The sequence below is a fragment of the Anomalospiza imberbis genome, chromosome 5 (genome assembly GCF_031753505.1).
Source record: "Anomalospiza imberbis isolate Cuckoo-Finch-1a 21T00152 chromosome 5, ASM3175350v1, whole genome shotgun sequence".
In the NCBI taxonomy this organism is placed as follows: domain Eukaryota; kingdom Metazoa; phylum Chordata; class Aves; order Passeriformes; family Viduidae; genus Anomalospiza; species Anomalospiza imberbis.
Genome location: NC_089685.1, coordinates 69,197,651 through 69,214,752, shown reverse-complemented (window position 1 = coordinate 69,214,752; position 17,102 = coordinate 69,197,651). Strand labels below are relative to the sequence as shown.

Sequence of the window (17,102 nt, the reverse complement as noted above, 5' to 3'; positions counted from 1 at the left end):
AGGAGGCTCAGAGGTGACCTTATTGCTCTCCACAGCTTCCTGAAGGGAGGCTGTAGACAGGTGGGGTCGGTCTCTTCCACCGGGCAGCACTGGCAGAACAAGAGGACGCGGTCTCAAGCTCCGTCAGGGAAGGTACGGGTTGGATATTAGGAAAAAAAAAATTCACCGAAAGAATAACAAAGTGCTGGCATTGCCTTCCCAGGGAGGTGGTGGAATCACCATCTCTGGATGTGTTTAAAAGAAGACCGGACGTGGCACTTGGTGCTCCAGTCCGGTTGAGGTGCTAGGGCTCGGGTTGGACTGGATGATCTTAGAGGTCTCTCCCAACCTCAGCGTTCTGTGGTTCTGTGATTCTGAGCTCGGCCCCGCGCTGTCTGCCGCGGGTTTAACTCCCTGCAAATGGCTCCGTTCTCACGGTGACGGCGACAGTGACGCCACGCCCTCCCCACCATATATGGCGACGTGACGTCACTCACCACCCGCGTTCCTATTGGTCCGGAGGCGCGGTGGGCGGGGCGTGCGGCGCCCCCGCCCCGGCCGTGACCCGCACCGGATCTGATTCCGCTCGCGGCCACCGACGGCACCGGGCGCGTCTCCCGGGCCTGCGGCTGCCACCGACACCGCCGCCGACACCGCCGCCGACACCGACACCGACACCGCCGACACCGCCGCCGCCACCGCCGCCGCCGCCGCCGCCGCCGCCATGGCGCTCAGCGATGCCGACGTGCAGAAGCAGGTAGGGCCGCGAGCCCCGGCCCCAGCGGAGCCCCCGACGGGCCCTGGGGAGCGGGCCCGGGCGCGCCGGGGCCCGCGGTGCAGCGCTTGGCCCGGCTGTGCCGCTCTGCCGGGGCGCTGCCCTGCGAAAGGAGGGTCGGTGGAGGGCAAGGAGCCTGGCTGGGATAGAGGAATCTCCGGACAGAGCGATTCTTCCGCTGCCGGGGTGGATGGGCCCCAGCGGGGCGTTTTGGTGACGTGTTAGGCCAGATTGTAACGAGAGGGTTCCCCAGCAGGCTGTGTGCTATCTGCACCTCCAGGCGGGTAAACACGGAGCTTAGATGAGAGCTGTGTTTTCCCATGCTGCTGGGGTAGATGCTTGGAGGTGAGGGCTGGTCTCTTCTTCCGTGCCTGCAGTGGGAGAACCAGGGAGAAAGTGGCCTTAAGCTGAGACAGGGCAGATTCACATCAGGTATTAGAAAAAAATATTTCACTGTTAGGGGGGTCAGGCATTGGAATAGGTTGCCCAGGGAGGTGGTGGAATCAGCATCCCCGGAGGTCTTTAGGAGGTGTCTGGATCCGAAGTGGTTTTGTGGTCTAAAGGTTACAGTGGTAGTGCTACACTGATGGTAGCACTGGGTGATCCCAAAGGTCTCTTCCAACCTTAATGATTCTGTGGATCCCTAAGGATTTCCCGTCTCATTTTCGCTTGTAGCTGTATTGCCTGCAGTTAGCTGTACTTTAACATTTGGGTGGCCTGCTCACAGCATTCCTGAATGCCCTTTTCAGGTCTACATCCTAAGCGGAGTGGTGCAGCCTGGGGCTGGCTCGCAATGGAAACTTCCAGCCCTGCAGTCTGGCTGTGGACGCTCCTCCAGAGGCAGGACACCCTGTCCCTGTTGACAGTAAACACTGCCCTCAGCTAAAAAACCTGCTTTCAGCTGGGTTGGAGATGGTGTGTGGTGTTAAAGGCCATGGGGATCCAGTCAGCACCGGTCTGGGTAGTTTCTTGCAGGTGATGAGCAGATCAGGCAAGTTCCCTTTGTCCCCTGCATCACAAGTACTTGTGTCTCACTTTCTCATTTAGTAAACATGGTCTCTTGGCAAGGAAGCATCATGATGAAAGTAAAATTGGTAGGTTGCCTTTTCTCCAGAAGGAGAATTGTCACATTACATTGTATTCCTTTTATCTGCAAAGCTCGGGGGGTTTTTTCCTGCCTCTTCCATGAAGATAATAAAAATAAAGCTGACATTAGGGTGGTCTTGCTCAGCCAGAATGGACCTGAACTTCAAGGATCAGCTCAGGCTCTGGTGATGTATTAAGCATGTAATACTGATAGCATTTCACATCTGCAGCACTCCTGTCAGTGCTTTTCACTCCTGGGCCCAGGATCATCCTGTTAACTGGACAGTGCTGATGGCTGACAGTCCTGCATGTGGATGAATCTGGCATGAACTTGCCAGCTGGTCCTCTTAACTCCTTGTCCCCACACTTCCAATGGCTGTCACTCTGAAAATCCTCTCTGATTGAGACTTTTTCCCACTGACAGACTTGCTTGGTTGTTCTGTCAAAGGTATTTAATATGTTGTTCCATCTGGTCCCTTCTAAAGCCACCTAACATCTAGAAGTTCCCTTAGAAAGGATAATCACACTGCTCCTGACAGGAAAAACCCCTTCTTCCTTTCTATAGGAAATACTGCTTTCAAATAAGTCTCTCATTTCAAAATACATTTTTGTCACCGTTATTAAAACTAATCCTATTTATAGATGTGAAAATCTTGCTTTGGATCTCTCTTCTTTTCTATAAAAAGCAAAAGGGGATTTCAGTACAGCAGCTTTTGAAGGAAGTAGCACAGTCCAGTGTTATCAGTCTAGGAGAAGTGGATTCCATATTACCTTGCTTCCATCTCATTCCTTTTCTTTACACAGAGGATGTTTCCCAAACACCCAGAAGTGTTAAAAGTGCTTTTCCAAAATTCAGAAACCAGACTACACTGGAGGAAGCGACTCAGTAACATAAAGTCAGCCCCAACAAAGTTAAAAAACTCTGCTGCTGCTGAGTTTTCAGTCTTCTTCAACAATAGGCTATTCAGCAAAAAAAAATCCTTATTTTGAATGCCTTTCTGAAATGCAGGGTAGGAAGCTGATGCTGTAGGTAGACAAGCACTTGAGAGTATTTGCAAACATGAATTAAAAGAAAACCTGCTGATTTGATTTTGAGGATGTAGATGTTACTGTTCACTTCTTCCACTGTGTTAACACATGTTTAAACTCTTCCACTTGTCTCTTCACTTCTGTTTTTTCATCTCTGTGGGCTGAGTGCTGTTCTGCACATTGGCTCAATTTTCACCTTGGCACCTTTCTAATCTCTTTAAAACATTTAATTTTAACAGAGGATTCTATAAATAGAGTCTTTTGTGTGAGTTTTTTCACTTAAGTGCAAGCAAAAAGTCAAAGGTTTTTATGGTCTGCTCCATCTGGCCGTGAAAGTGTCTGTACCTCATCCCAGTTGCAGTTTGGTTGGGAATGAGTCCTTCCAGTCTGCCCCAATGGGAACCTGAACTGAGGTCTGGCCACAGAAAGGCATGTGATGGATGAACAGAACTTGGTCTGATTGCTTTCCTGGTCTTTAGGCTGCTGGACCTGGCCTTTGTAGTGCTTTGAGGTGGCTTCAGAAATGTTTTTCAAGTAGAACTTCTTGGTTCCTGTGGGGCTCTGAAGCAGCATGTGACATTCTTGATGTGGTCTGGGTCCCAGAATGTTGCTGCTGCTGTCTCCTTCCCCAGCTCCTCCAAACTGACCTTATAGGTCTTTACAGAATTTATTGCACTTTCCCAAGAGAAGTATCTCTGGTGTTCAAAGGAACTTCTGGCTGTACAGATCTGACCAGAGTGGTCAGTGGCACTTTGCCTTGCTTCACTGTTCACCTGTGGAAGGCCCAGGTTCATTCAGATGCCATCTATGTTAATCTTTATGTTTCGTGTAAATGTCATAACAAACAGACTCATTTTGCTGCGTGAGGATTTTTTGAAGCCTGGGAGGTTTGTTTCATAATCCCAGGGGTGAAAAAGTTGGGCTCGTTAATGAAGAACAAAAATACCCAGCCTCACATTTATACAAATGTACTTTGGGCTTGGTTGGTTCGTTTGGAGTTTTTTTATAGTTGCATACCTGAAGTGCATTCTTCTAATGGCAGCTAGTGAAACAGCATTTTATAGACTTATTGGGGAAATAAGTTTTCTAGTAATATATGTCAAGATGAACTGACTCTTCAGTGTGTTTGCTCAATTAAATTTCATTGCAAAACACTGTTACATGAAAGAGTAAATGGATATGGAGGATCTACAGGTGAGTAGATATATATACACCTACATCCTCTGGTCAATGTCCTTTCCTACAGAAAACATTTTCTTTCCTCTCTCTCTTGTTGCAGATCAAGCACATGATGGCTTTCATTGAGCAGGAAGCCAATGAAAAGGCTGAAGAAATAGATGCAAAGGTAAAAATGGAAGTTCACTGTCAGTAAGTGCAAAAGGAAAACTGCATCCCACATCCTGCTTTGAAGGTTGCAGTCAGAGAGAACTAGGAACTTTTGTAAGCTACAGCTGATTTCTGTTTAGTTACTATAGATAAAAAGTTGTTGTACCAAATAAAGGTAGCATTTCTTAGCTTTTGACAAGTGAAAATGACTCAGAGCTGGTTTTGGTCAGTGTTTTGGTGGTTCTTGAATATAAATATATTCCTATCAAAGTTCACCCCTTTTTTTAAGCAATCAGGAGAGCTGAGAGGTAATGTGACTCAACTGGATTGAGTAGAACACCTTCTCCCTCTAAATTAGTGTTTAAGGCAGGAGTTGAATTACTTGCAGAATGCTTCACTTAGGTTAAGCCACAAGAGACTGGGTTTAATATTAACCTGGTGATATAGATGTTTACTGAAGAAGGATTAATGGTGCCTTCCAGCCCCAACAATCTGCATTACACCACTAGTGAAATGCCTTGTTGGTATTGGACTCAGCATATGTGTTGCTGATAATATTTAATCTCCCTCAAACATTTAGGTTTACACAAATATTTAATCAGTACTAAAGCATGTTTTCCTGAAGATCTGCAAACAAAATCTAGAAGTTGAGATTGGATTCTCAGATATAAGTAGAGGAATTATCCATGTGTTTTTACATTCTATCTGGTGAGGTTTAAAAAAAAAAAAAATAACAGCAGCACTGTCACCCTCCTTGTGTAGGAATTACTTAGAGGTGAAGGGTTTTTATATGGACCCATAAATTGTATCATCCTGTCCTGCCTGTGAATGTGCTCTGTTACATTTTGGTTCTGTTTTTTGCAGCCCAAGGAATCAATTTCCACTTCAGTTATTTAATTTTTACTGTAGGCAGAAGAAGAATTCAACATTGAGAAGGGTCGCCTTGTTCAGACACAGAGGCTGAAAATCATGGAGTATTATGAAAAGAAGGAGAAGCAAATTGAACAGCAAAAGAAAATGTAAGTTGCTTGGGCTAGACAGCTGACTTCATAGCCTGAGCTGGCATTTTGTTGTTAATTTTATACAAAATCCTTCTGTCCTTGCAAACACTCAAATTGTAGACAACCTATTTAGTTCTAATTCTGAGTTTCTGATTTTTTCTGGGGAGAAGTTATCAAAGCTGACCTACAATGGTATAACAGTGTGATGAAAGAATCCTTCGCATTTCTTGATGTAGTTAACGTCTAGAACTTTACCCTGGTCTGTTACCCTGGCACACACGATCATGTCGGGTTTAGTTTGGCTGGGTCTTCACCAGGAAAGGGGTTCTGCAGTTTAATCTTCTGTGCAAGTCCAGAAACAGATTCAGACAGGTGAACAGACCTTGTTTTTAAGTGTTGTAGAATCGTTACCTTTAAATGCAAAGCGTGCAGTTAAATGTTGCAGTTCTTCTGTCAAAGGCTGATGGATTGATTCAGCTTTATCATGCAACTTGCAGTCAGATGTCCAACCTGATGAATCAAGCAAGGCTGAAGGTCCTCAAGGCAAGGGATGACCTTATTGCAGTGAGTATCTCTGAAGTAAACGCACAGTCTCTGTTTCTGCCATATGTTAGGAAATGGAACCGTTCTCTAAAGAAAATATGATTTTTGATTGGGTGATGTTTTCTTCAACATACAAAAAAACGGCTTTCCAAGCTGCTCTGAAAAGGCCTTGAGAATTTAGTCCAGCTTTGCTTATCTCCTTATTTTCACTGTTACCATTACCTGCTATTTTAGGGAAATACAGTGGTCTGCCAGGAACGTTGCAGGCATTGTTGTATCTGTCATTTGCACAGTAGCTTGTTTCTTTAAAGAGCAGCAACTCTCTCTTGCACAGTTGGTAGAACTTTGAAATTCTGCTTGCCTGAAGCAACGTTTATGTGAAAACCCCAGCATGGCATAAGCAAGGAGACTTAGAACACCACTAACTGGGATTTTTTGTGTCCTTCAATGGCCCATAGTACATGAAAAGTTTTGCTTCTTGTTCTGGTGATCATTGTGTGTATTGACACAGGGGCTGAGTAATCATTCATCAGGAGCAGGCTACGTTCAGGCTTGTTGGGGTTTCCTGTGTTTATCTCTCACCACGGGCAGCGTGTCCCCATTCTGCTCACTGAGCAGTGGGCAGGTTTGCTGTGCTCTCCCACCTCAGAGACAGTTTGAGTGTTCCATGTTCTGCTAGATGGGGCTGTTGAGCTGTTGGAAAAGCTTGAGAGGCCTGTGGAAGTCAAAAATAAAAGATGGGATAAATGTTCAGGTTGATGCTACCATGAGAAAGAAGAGTTAGCGGAAGAAAATCACCAGTTTATTGACTCTTTAAAATGAGTTTCAAACTTTAGATTGCATTCCCAGAGAGGAGGAAGGTGGATTGCTGAAGGGCTAACTCTGTTGTGGTAGTCTCTGCTGGGTAATCTCTTCCTCATTTATCTGCTGACTCAGCCTCATGCTTCTGAGTAATTCTAAGCAGTCTTCCTCATTTTAAGACATTTAAAGTCACATGCTGCTCACTCGTTCTTCCCTTATCAGATCTTTGGCTTCCTTCATGAGAGATGAGCAGTTCCAGGAATGCAGTGTTACTCTAGGGAGGACAGAATAACTAGGTTTGGCCATGACAGTAAATTGTGATTGCTTTCTATCTTCATACTGATTGTGTTACTGTGCACTCTTTTTCTAAACACCATGAGGTAGGAGAGAGTTTCTTTATCCGAAGCATTTCTGATGGTTCAGTTTTAGGAGCTTTGAGTTGACTCTTTAAAAATTTCTTCAAAATTCAGTCCCGTCCAATGCTGATTTGCTGAGTAAAGATAATCAAGAGAACTACTTCAAATTAGAAATAAGCTCTCTCTTTTAAATTTTGATTTGCATTTACTTACAATTAAAGAATACCTAACCTGAATATTATTTGATGGAAAAATAGATTGGATTTCTTTGCTTGGCCATAAAGCTGCAAATATTTATTTGGATAACTGTAGTATTTTACATTAAGTAATTATTTACTACATATTTAGTTTATCTAAGTTAACATTTTAAGTACCATGCTTTTACTCCCAAGCTCTCCCTTTTTCACACAAAAGGAATTATTGTCAGGTTCTAATGAGGTCAGCCCAGGGCAGGAAGAAGGGAAGTGTTGGGCAGGGATAGTGTGCCATGCACAGAGATGGAGGTCTAGCTTGGATGAACACCAGCTGGAGTGTACATTTACGTGTTGGCAGGGTGTGAGAGCTATAATGGAAGTACAGAAAGTCGGTAGGCATGAAACCAAATGCCAAACAGATGGGCTCTGCTGATCTCATTTCTTCTGAATGTAGGATTTGCTGAATGAGGCCAAGCAGAGACTTGCCAAGGTGGTGAAGGATACTGCCAGGTACCAGACACTGCTGGATGGACTAGTTCTACAGGTAAATATTTAAATTGTAAAAAATGGATCATTGCTGCCCTAGCCCCCTAGGTTTCATTTGCTAGAAATAGCCCTGTGAAAGTTACAGTTGCATTGGAGTCTGGATCAAACGCTGATCTGGGTGATCCTTGAGCTTTAAACATCACTTCAATCTCTTTGAGTCTTGGATTCTGAGCAGACAAGGTTGCTGCCTATTTTGAGGTGTAGAACCTGGGATACCAGCAGCAGGTCCATTGTAAGAATAATTGCAGATGTGCACACACACATTTTAGGGTGCACACATTAAGCTCCTGTAGTGATGAGTTGGATCAAATGCCCCTTTGTCAGAGGCTGTTTCTCCAAGCCCACAAGTCAGTCGATACCCATCTGCTTCAAAAACCTTTTCAGCATTTGAGACTTTATGAGCTTTGACAAATTTACTGCAGTATGGAATGAGCCTGTGACAGAAGCAGGCACAGAAAGCAGAAACCAGAGCTTTGCTTGCCTAGAAGAACATCCTCAAGCCCCAGAAATGAACAGCTGAGAGTCCAGTAAGCGTTGGCCAGGTCAGTCCTGTGAGCTCTGGTGCCTCCTTCTGGCACAGACTGGTCCTGTTGCTGTGAGCTCCCAGGAGCCATCCACGAGCTCTCCTGTCACACTTGGATGGCAGAGTTTTCTCAGTAGTGTCTCCTACCAGCTTGTGCCTCCAACTGGGCGTTGTTTCTTTCTCACACGCAGGTCTGGTGTTGCTGTACATCAGATAAAACCCCTTTTTTGTTCTTACAAATTGGCCACACTTCTCTTGGCTTGTTATGTTAGATCCAGTGAGGGATCTGTGCTCACAGCTGGACCAGATGATCATTGTAGGTCCCTTCAAACTGGAGCTAAACTTATTTTATTCTGTTCTAGCCTCAGGAACTGCAAGGCAGGAGTTATTAGAGACTGCTGCATGTCTTCAAGGCCTTGGTTGCATGCTCTGTCTACTTAGACCGCAGTGATCCTTACGTGTGCAGGGATCCTTATGTGTAACTGGCCAACGCAGTCCTGGGATTCCATATGTTTAGTTGCACTTGAGTTCCAAAAACATCATCCCTATTTGGGCTCTTCCCCAAACGTTGGTGCTGTCCTCTCAGAATGTCTGCATGAGGTGAACTTGTGAGCAAAGATCTAAACAAATGAGGCTGATATTGTTGGGACTTGAGTTTCAAATTGATCAGCTTCTTTCCTTTCTTGGGGTTAAATAATTTGTGACAAAGAACACATTGACTTCCTGAAACTGAAATTGTTATTCCTTGCAGGGATTCTACCAGCTGCTTGAGCCCAGATTAGTTGTTCGGTGCAGGAAGCAGGATCTCCCCATGGTTAAGGTAAGACACCTAGAATATTTTGACTCTGCCCTGCTCACAGAGGCTGAGACCTGACTGCATGTATTTGCTGCTCATATCCCCCTCTCGGTGTGATATGGAAACAAGCTTTGCTTGTTGCACTTCTGTTGCGGCTACAGCGTGCTTCCAAAGCTGGGGGTCATTTCCCTGCTTGGATATTACCTTGGAAACTTTAGACATGGCTACAGTATTAAGAATAATAACTGGGTTTGGCTGAAGAGCCAAACTGAATGCATTTGCTTAATTAAAAAAAAAAAAAAAGAGGCCTCAATCCCTTCATTTGATTAGTACAAGTGATTGAGTGATCAAACCCGGGTGCTGCAGTAGCATTTGTCAGTGCTAACTGGAGGTTTATCTTGTGTCCTAGACTGCTGTACAGAAGAGCATTCCCATCTACAAAAATGCCATAAAAAGGGATGTGGATGTTCATATTGACCAAGACAGCTTCCTGCCAGAAGATATGTAAGGAAAATGGGATTGTTTTGTACAGAGCACTAACTTAATGCAACTTTTCAAGCCACAGCTCACATTAGTGCCAGAAAATTAAGTATGGAATGTCCTCAAAGTGGCTGCTGCTCTTTTTGTGAAACAAGAGTTTATCAGACACACACGCTGCAGTTTTCTCCAGACAAGCACTGTCTCCACCAAAAATGTGAGGAAAAGTTTTGTGCAATCTCCAGCCTGACTCACAGTACTGGAGCAGGGAATAACTGTGCATAGGAACTGAACCACTGGTCTTTTAAGGAGAGAAAATATGGATGTGGCCATGCTTTCTGTCTCAAGATGAAGCAAACTGAGTCATAAGGTGCTGCAGGATAATCACTTGATGGGGTTCATGTCAGTTCTGTCTGCAAGGCTCTGTTTCCATATGGTATCCTAGAGGTACCATAGACAAAGCTGTATATTCTGCCATCTTTATGTATGGGCCAACAAACAGCACTCGTAGCTCTTTTCCCCACTTTCCAAAATGTGACAGCTGTCTTAATAACACAGAGTCAGAAGCTGTTTTGAAGGCTCCACTTCATTTAAAACATGCTAATGAGGGTCCTTGCACATAGATGTGGTCTCTGATAACTCCAAAGATGCTTTGTGCTGCTGCTTCACTGGATCTCTTTGTGCTGATTCCTGTTCAGACATGATCAAAAAGATTGCTTTAAAAAAAAAAAAAAGTTAGCCATGTATCTGACTTGTCTATAAATGTTGATTTGGGATATGTTTGCCACATTCTGACCCTGACCCGTGGATTTCACTGAATTATTTCTTTTTTTTTTTTTGTTGTCCAACTTTAGTGCTGGAGGTGTTGAAATCTACAACAGTGATGGTAAAATTAAAGTTTCCAATACCCTGGAAAGTCGCCTGGACCTTGTAGCCCAGCAGGTGAGTTTCTCCAACAACCTAGGTAAATAATATACAAGAATTTACCAGTTTGTTCTTGTAATGAAATCCCGGTGTTTCCAAAGTGTCACAATAGTGCATGGCATCAGATTCCATTGGCAATGACAAGTAGGAAGTTATTTTTCAATGGAAAGAAGCAAATTACCTATTGTTTGTGCAGCAAAAAAAAACATGTCTTTCCCCAGAATGATTCCTTTTGAATTAAGCTTAAGCATAAAACTCTATAAATTATGATACTGAAAGCCTTGGTTATGACTGCACTGCAATCAAGATGCTGAAATGCTGAGGCCAACTTGAATTGCTGAAGTACAAACTTTGGCTGAGACCTATTACACCCAAGTGCAAAAATCCCTAGCTCTGGCATCTCTTTCTTAAGCTGCAGTACAGGCAGTGCTTTCAGTCTGTAGAGTAGCAGACAATGTGTGATCAGAGAAAGACTTCAGAAAGCTCAGATGAACTGACTTGTTAATTTGGAAACCAACCTAACTATCCCACAGTGCCTGCAGGAAGAACCTACAGCAGTTTTATTGCCCATTTCACATAACTGATGTGTTCTTTCTCTACAGATGATGCCAGAAATCAGAGTGGCTCTCTTTGGTGCTAATGCCAACAGGAAGTTTTTGGACTAAACCTCTATGAGAGAAGGTGGGATCTGTTCCACTGCCATACTGAAGGGGATGCACAAGCATCTGCTAATGTAAAATCTTGAGATTTAACATTACTGTGGCATCCAGTATCTGTTCTTCAATCGAATAATTTTGCATACCTGCTGTGCTTAGCCTCTCTACTTGTGGTTAGAATGCATTGCTCAAAGGATGTGAAGACATACATATTCATCCAGAAGTGGCACTAGAAAATGGAGGCACTTGGGCTCTTGGCTTTCCTTACACTGTTGTGACTCTATGAAGACAAGTGGTGCATTTAGGGTCACTCTCTTTGCTTTGGCCATGTCTCTCTCAAGTTATCTGATCTGTGAAGTAAATTACTATGCTGCTGTTGTCAAATCCCCTTTCAGTTATGGTCTTCAGTGTTCTAGAGAGCATGTATTCCTTCCCAAGGTTAGTAGTTCAGTTCATGTTACTTGGTCAGGCATTTCCTGTTCTGTATATGTGATTAAAAAAAAAAAAAAAGCCTGAGCCTGTAAAACTCTATTTATTAAAATAAAAAAGCGTGTGTGTGTGTGGAGTTCCTTGTCACTTCTCTCTGGGGTACTGGCAGCAACCTTTGAAAAGTGGGATTGTTTGTGCAAGGACTTCCGACCTGAGCTGTGTGTATGAGCTGTTCTGTGAAGCTGGAATTCAAGTGCAAGGAGTAGTGTCAAGCTATTTGCAGGAGTAATGTTGAATTGCAGGCAAGGCTCCAGGATTCTGGAGCATCATTCTCCCTGAAAAATGGGTCAGTAGTTCTGCTCCTTCTGTCTTCTGTCACAGGAGAAAACTACAGTAACACAACTGTGCTACTTAGATAAAACAAACACAATCCATTTCCCCTCACAAGTTTGTGACTTCTGTGCAGGAGATCCAGACTGTGCCCTGACTCTTCCTAATGCTCAGTTCTGAGATTTCTTTCATGGAAAATAGAAGCTGATGAATTACAACTTAACTATGTTTTGAAATCATCTTCTCTAAGTATTGCAGTGAATCAGGAGCGGTAGGAATTTTGCATTGTGCCATGAAGGGCATTTGCCAAGATGCAACAGCACTGGTTTTATGCAGTGTTTTTAACCTGAGGCTCTAATGTGTGTGCCCTCATGTAAAGCAGACTCTGAATGCTAGATAAGCCTTTTACTGTCTCATTCCTCTCAAATGGAGATTGATTGCTAAGGAAATCCTGATTCCAAGCTTATTTAATCTCTTTCTGGAAGAAATGCTTTAAATTTGCTCTTAAGAAATAAGATTGTTTAGCAAAGTTGGGTTTTTTGGTTTCACTGCTCTTTGCTGTTGCATTTAGGTGCCAGCTCTTGTTTTCCACAGAGATGGTTATGGTATTTATTTCTTCAGTGCTTTGCTTTTCAGCACATTTCTGTGACTGGGCAATAAGTGTGTCTGGATTAAAGTCCCTCTCTTTCTAGATTTTGGATACCTGTTACAGCTTCTCTCTTTGCAACAGTTGCTGATCCAGCTTCCTGACTAAGCGCTGGGCTCTGGCTTTATGACACACATGTAGTGAAGGTTAAGCCTTTGCATGTGCATGCTTAGCTGTGTTTTTTCTTGATTCAAAGAGTACTCCTTGAAGCAGAAGTGTTTTGGTCCTTTCTGATGGTTTCATCCAGCTCATCAGTAAGCTACCTGCAGATGCTTGTCTGTGACAAAATGAGACTGTACAGGATCTGACTGGTAGCAAGACCTTCACAAATCCAGGTCTTGCATACTTTTGAAAAGCAAAATAATAACTAGATAAGTGTTTGACTGTGAATCTCACACTGGAAGTTGTTGGAGTTATTTACCTTTTCTCTGTTAGTTTTGTATCTTTCTTCTCAGGAAAGAAGAACAAACTTCTTGTACTTGGATTCAAAAATTGCTGTCCTCCAGAATGTGTTCATTGTTGGTCAATGACAGCAGTGATTCAAAGCAGGTCATTAAGAAAGGGTCTGAGATTTATGTACCTCACAGCTGAAGTCCAGGAGTAGGGGGTTTGCACCCCCTATAGCTCCCCCCATGCTGACTGAGGCATTATCTGGAACATCCTTGTCCTTTATTCCAGGTAAGAGGAACTGTCATCAAGTTTTATAGAGATGCAGAGGAAAAGGGGATATCCCATCCAGGTGTACCTAGTGTTAGCAACCCTGTGATGTCTTCATCCAAACTTCCTTCAGTCTTTGTACACGGATTTTTGCAAGTCAAATGTGATACAAAAGCATCACTTCAGAACAATTTCAGAGTTCCTCCTGGAGCATCTTTGCAGCAGGGTTTTGTAAGTTGAACTGTACTGCTGAAAGTAGCCTGACGACTCAGGGCAAATCCATGAGAATATTGATCTTTACTCATCTTTGTATAAACATGCATAATATTCCAGTTGGGCAAGCCCTAAGCCAGATCACCACATTAAGAAACTGGACAAATACAGGGAACAAAGGAGGCAATAATCAGGAAAAAAATTCTCTGTGAAGTTATGTGGGAGAGGCAAGCACTGCAGATTAACAGTGAGATGGTTCAGCCCAATGGAAAAGGAGTTAGGGAAATGGATAATATTGCTCTTGTTCTGCACAGTTGGCTGTGGAAAATTTAAGAGCAGGCTTGACACTTAAGTGGTCACCAGAAGACTTGAAATGTTCCTGCACATCTGAATCAAAACCCTGTTTTAGAAGGTAGTTTTCACACCTAGGCATATTAACATTAATCAGGGAGATCAGGCTGTATGAATGATCCCTGAAAGTGCATGCAAGTGTCAAGAAGAGAGAAAGCCTGGAAGAAAACACTCAGAAGCTGGCAGAAAGATGGTACCTTGCTTGTTGCATGCCCCTGTTCTGACCTGCTGATGGTAGCAAGCAGAATATGCATCTCCTGGAAAATAGGAAGGTGTAAGCTCATACCTTACACAGCCAAATAGCACACACAGAGCAGCCAGGCTGGGGCCACCTCCTGTGCCTGTGCCTGTGCCTGAAATAGTTGGGGAGGTTAAAAGAAAATTACCCATTTCTAAAGAAAGTGCAGGGAAGGAGGAACAGAAAAATTTGGAAATAAAAGTGAACCACCCCAGGGGAAAATTCAAAGCAAAACATTTTCTTTAGTTAAGTGAACTCTGAGCTGTTACTCTGGGCAGCAGAGGCTTGATAGTGCAGTAAAGCAACTTGGCAAAAGGTGTTTAGCCCTAAGCAAGAGCCCAGACAGACTTCAGCGTGGTTTGGCTGGGTGTGCTGCTTGATACAGGCAGCTCAGAGAGGCAGGTGGGGGCCCCATCCTGCCTCTCAAACATGTTTGCAGGGAACAGGCCGTGACAAGAAGGCCCTTCCAGGGCTGGGACGTTCCTGCTGCTCTCAGCCAAAGTAGAGCTGGCTGGGAAACCCCAAATCTGTCTTCCTAGGCATCTCACTCAGAGCATCCCATACTGTTTCTTTGGCTTTGCTTTAGAGAAAGCAAGAAAAACATCTGTACAGGAGCATTCTTGGGTTAAAATCATACTGACAATGTGCCAAAAATGTCATTTCCCAGCCCTTGTTAGATGCTGGAAATCAAAAGCTGTGGAAATCAAGGCTACCACGTTATTTTAGGTAGTTCAAGGCTCATCTCTTGGGAGAGACTGCAAAGAAACTATCAAGGGTGGTCCCCCTCAGCATTGTTAGAGGCTGTTTTTCCTTCCTGTGTCCAAGAGGATTTGCAGATCAGCTCCTTTTCCCAGTCAGCCCCTGGCCCACGTATGCACTGCCTGAACACAGAGTGGCTGCACAAACCCGACCCCAGTGCAAGCCTTGGGGCTGTTCAGCTCTCCTCCGTGGCTGCAGGGTCCCAAATACAGAGGCAGCACCTTGACACGTGGCTGGAAGTGGACAGGAGAAGGGAACAGCTGTCTTAGCTGGAGAACTGAGCACAAGGAAGGGAGAGAGGGACACATTGAAGTATTCCTAGTACTGAGAGGGGCAGTTCTCTTCTGCAAAACTTCTTCCATCCACATGTACACAGTCTCTACCTTGCTCGCTTGGGACCATTGCCTGCAGTGCCACTGTAACTCCTTTTCCCAGCAAAGGCCACTTTTACTCAGGTGGTTACAGACAAAACCTTTTTTGGAACATCTTCTGGAGAAAGGCTGGTGCTTCTCCTCAGAGGGCTGCGGAAGGAGAGAGGAGCCTCACTTCCATCAGCAATATGCCAGAAGTTAATCCCAAAGCACTGTTTGGGTGGCAGCACAAGAAAATTAGTAATGTCTAAAAAATTAAATTATTATTATTTTCTCCACATGCACAAAAAATAAAGCAGTTCAAGCACAGACAGTTGTTCCATGCTTCTGCTCTCAGCTCCAAAATGCTTTGAAGTGTTTGGCTATCATCACTAGCCAGGGCTGGGACACCAGGAATTGGGAGGCTCCTCTCACCTGCTGCCTGGGTGACTTGCCAGGTGTCCTTGCCACCACCAGTGGGCTCTGTGGGATAGGACTGCTGAGTTGCTGGACTTTAGGAATGGGCATATGAGAATTTTAACACTGAAGACATCCACATCCCACCTCTGTGTGGCAGGAGGTGCTGCTGTTCTGTGTGCGCTTCATGGAGAGCATGAGCAGTTCATCACTCAAAAATACTCTCAATCCTGGCATTTGAGGTGTTAATCCCAGCGTAACAGTGGCTACAGCTGCAATGCAGGCTAAAGGTGATAACCTATTAAAAACCTTCTAAAATGTTCCTTCTCCAGCTCTGTCAATGCCATTCTGCAGCAGGACATTCCTTGTCTCCTCCCTGTTACGTTGGCAGGCGTGAGCTGTTTGCTTTCATCCACGCTGAAGCATTTGCCTTTCTGTTTCACCAAGTGACCTCTTTGTGAAGTCATCTGGAGTCGTAAAGGAAATTGGATCAACCATCTGGCTTTTTTTTTTTTTTCTGTTCCCCATTTAATACATTGCTACCATATCTCCCTGCATCTGAATGGTTTTATTGCTCTGTGCTAACCATTCATTTTTCGTCTGGTGTTTCCATTTTTCATGGAGCACCAGCTACACGTAGTGACTGGAAGATCTCTGGCTGTGTTGTGCTAGGGGGAAAAAGAGGAGAGAGGCAAACCCTTGGAGCAAAACCTTGGAGATCACCAAAGCTTGGCTACTTTATCTCCATGAAGAGGTGTCCATGCTGCCGAGTGGATTTCTGGCATTCAGGCTTCACCTTTTGCTTTGATTTTAACCCTTTGGCTGGTAATTTAAGCCAGCCCTTTTGGTTGTGCACCCATATTGGTAAAAGTGAAAAACATACTAGGGACATATGCCCCAAATAAATATGTTGATTTATAAATTTTATGCAGGTACTACTGTACTAATTCTATTATAAAGCATAACAAAACTATAAATTAAAAATGATTATATAAATATGAAATAAACATTTTTTATTCATTAATAGTGCAAACTGTATTCTTCCCCTGCACCCCAGCAGTGTTTTCTTCTGCATGCACCTCACTTTGGAGACCTCTGATGTACCAAAAAGTCTTTCCATGCTGGTGAGTAACCCCTGTGCTAGAGGTGTTGTATCACAGCCGGTGCATCCACAGGGGTCTCAGGACTTCAGCAGAGGCTGAGAAACTCCCCCAGGACTATGAGGGGATGAAAGGGCTGCAGGAATTTGCAGGGGGCAAAGGCAAGACATCACCAGGGGTTTTGCTGGTCACCGTGGGAAGCTGTGACACCCCTCAGCTCCTCCCAGCCATCGTGGGTAGGAGGTTCAGGGGTGCTGCAAAGCACCCCCTGGGTGACAGGTCCCCGTGCCTCCCTCCCAAGAAGCAGCAAGTGCCAGAGGCAGGGAAGCAGGGCGGAAAACCCGGGAGGCATTCCCGGCTCCCCCCCTGCCGCTGGATGTGGTTAGTGGGAGCAAAGGGTGCCTTCCCCTGCTGGGAGTGCCAAAGAAGAAATGGGGGTTTGGAAAGCAAACAAAGGAAGGGAAGGAAAATATCTTGGAGAGAAGACAGAGAGCGTTAGGAGTCTCTCGGGAGGCGCAGGGGGGTGTGTGCACACACGTGGACGGGAGGATGCAGGAGCAGCCACTTTGATCTCCCAGAACATCTGGTCCGTGGGCATCC

At 44.5% G+C, this 17,102-nt stretch overlaps 1 protein-coding gene across 1 annotated transcript; it reads left to right on the top strand.

Moving 5' to 3' along the window:
- The first annotated feature begins 582 nt into the window (after positions 1–582).
- ATP6V1E1 (ATPase H+ transporting V1 subunit E1) lies at positions 583–11,570 on the top strand. Its single transcript, XM_068191843.1, has 9 exons — positions 583–736; positions 4,149–4,214; positions 5,105–5,214; positions 5,694–5,760; positions 7,545–7,634; positions 8,911–8,979; positions 9,365–9,459; positions 10,287–10,374; positions 10,959–11,570. The coding sequence occupies exons 1-9, from the start codon at positions 704–706 to the stop codon at positions 11,019–11,021; spliced, it is 681 nt and encodes a 226-aa protein (XP_068047944.1). The 5' UTR covers positions 583–703; the 3' UTR covers positions 11,022–11,570.
- The last annotated feature ends 5,532 nt before the right edge of the window (positions 11,571–17,102 follow it).

What these genes read in the sequence shown, in the direction of transcription:
- ATP6V1E1 (XM_068191843.1), top strand. Translation starts at nt 704, where the DNA reads ATGGCGCTCAGCGATGCCGACGTGCAGAAGCAG. An exon ending in CAAGGGATGACCTTATTGCA is followed by an intron (nt 5,761 to 7,544) that starts GTGAGTATCTCT and finishes TTCTGAATGTAG; the next exon opens with GATTTGCTGAATGAGGCCAA. An exon ending in TGGATGGACTAGTTCTACAG is followed by an intron (nt 7,635 to 8,910) that starts GTAAATATTTAA and finishes TATTCCTTGCAG; the next exon opens with GGATTCTACCAGCTGCTTGA.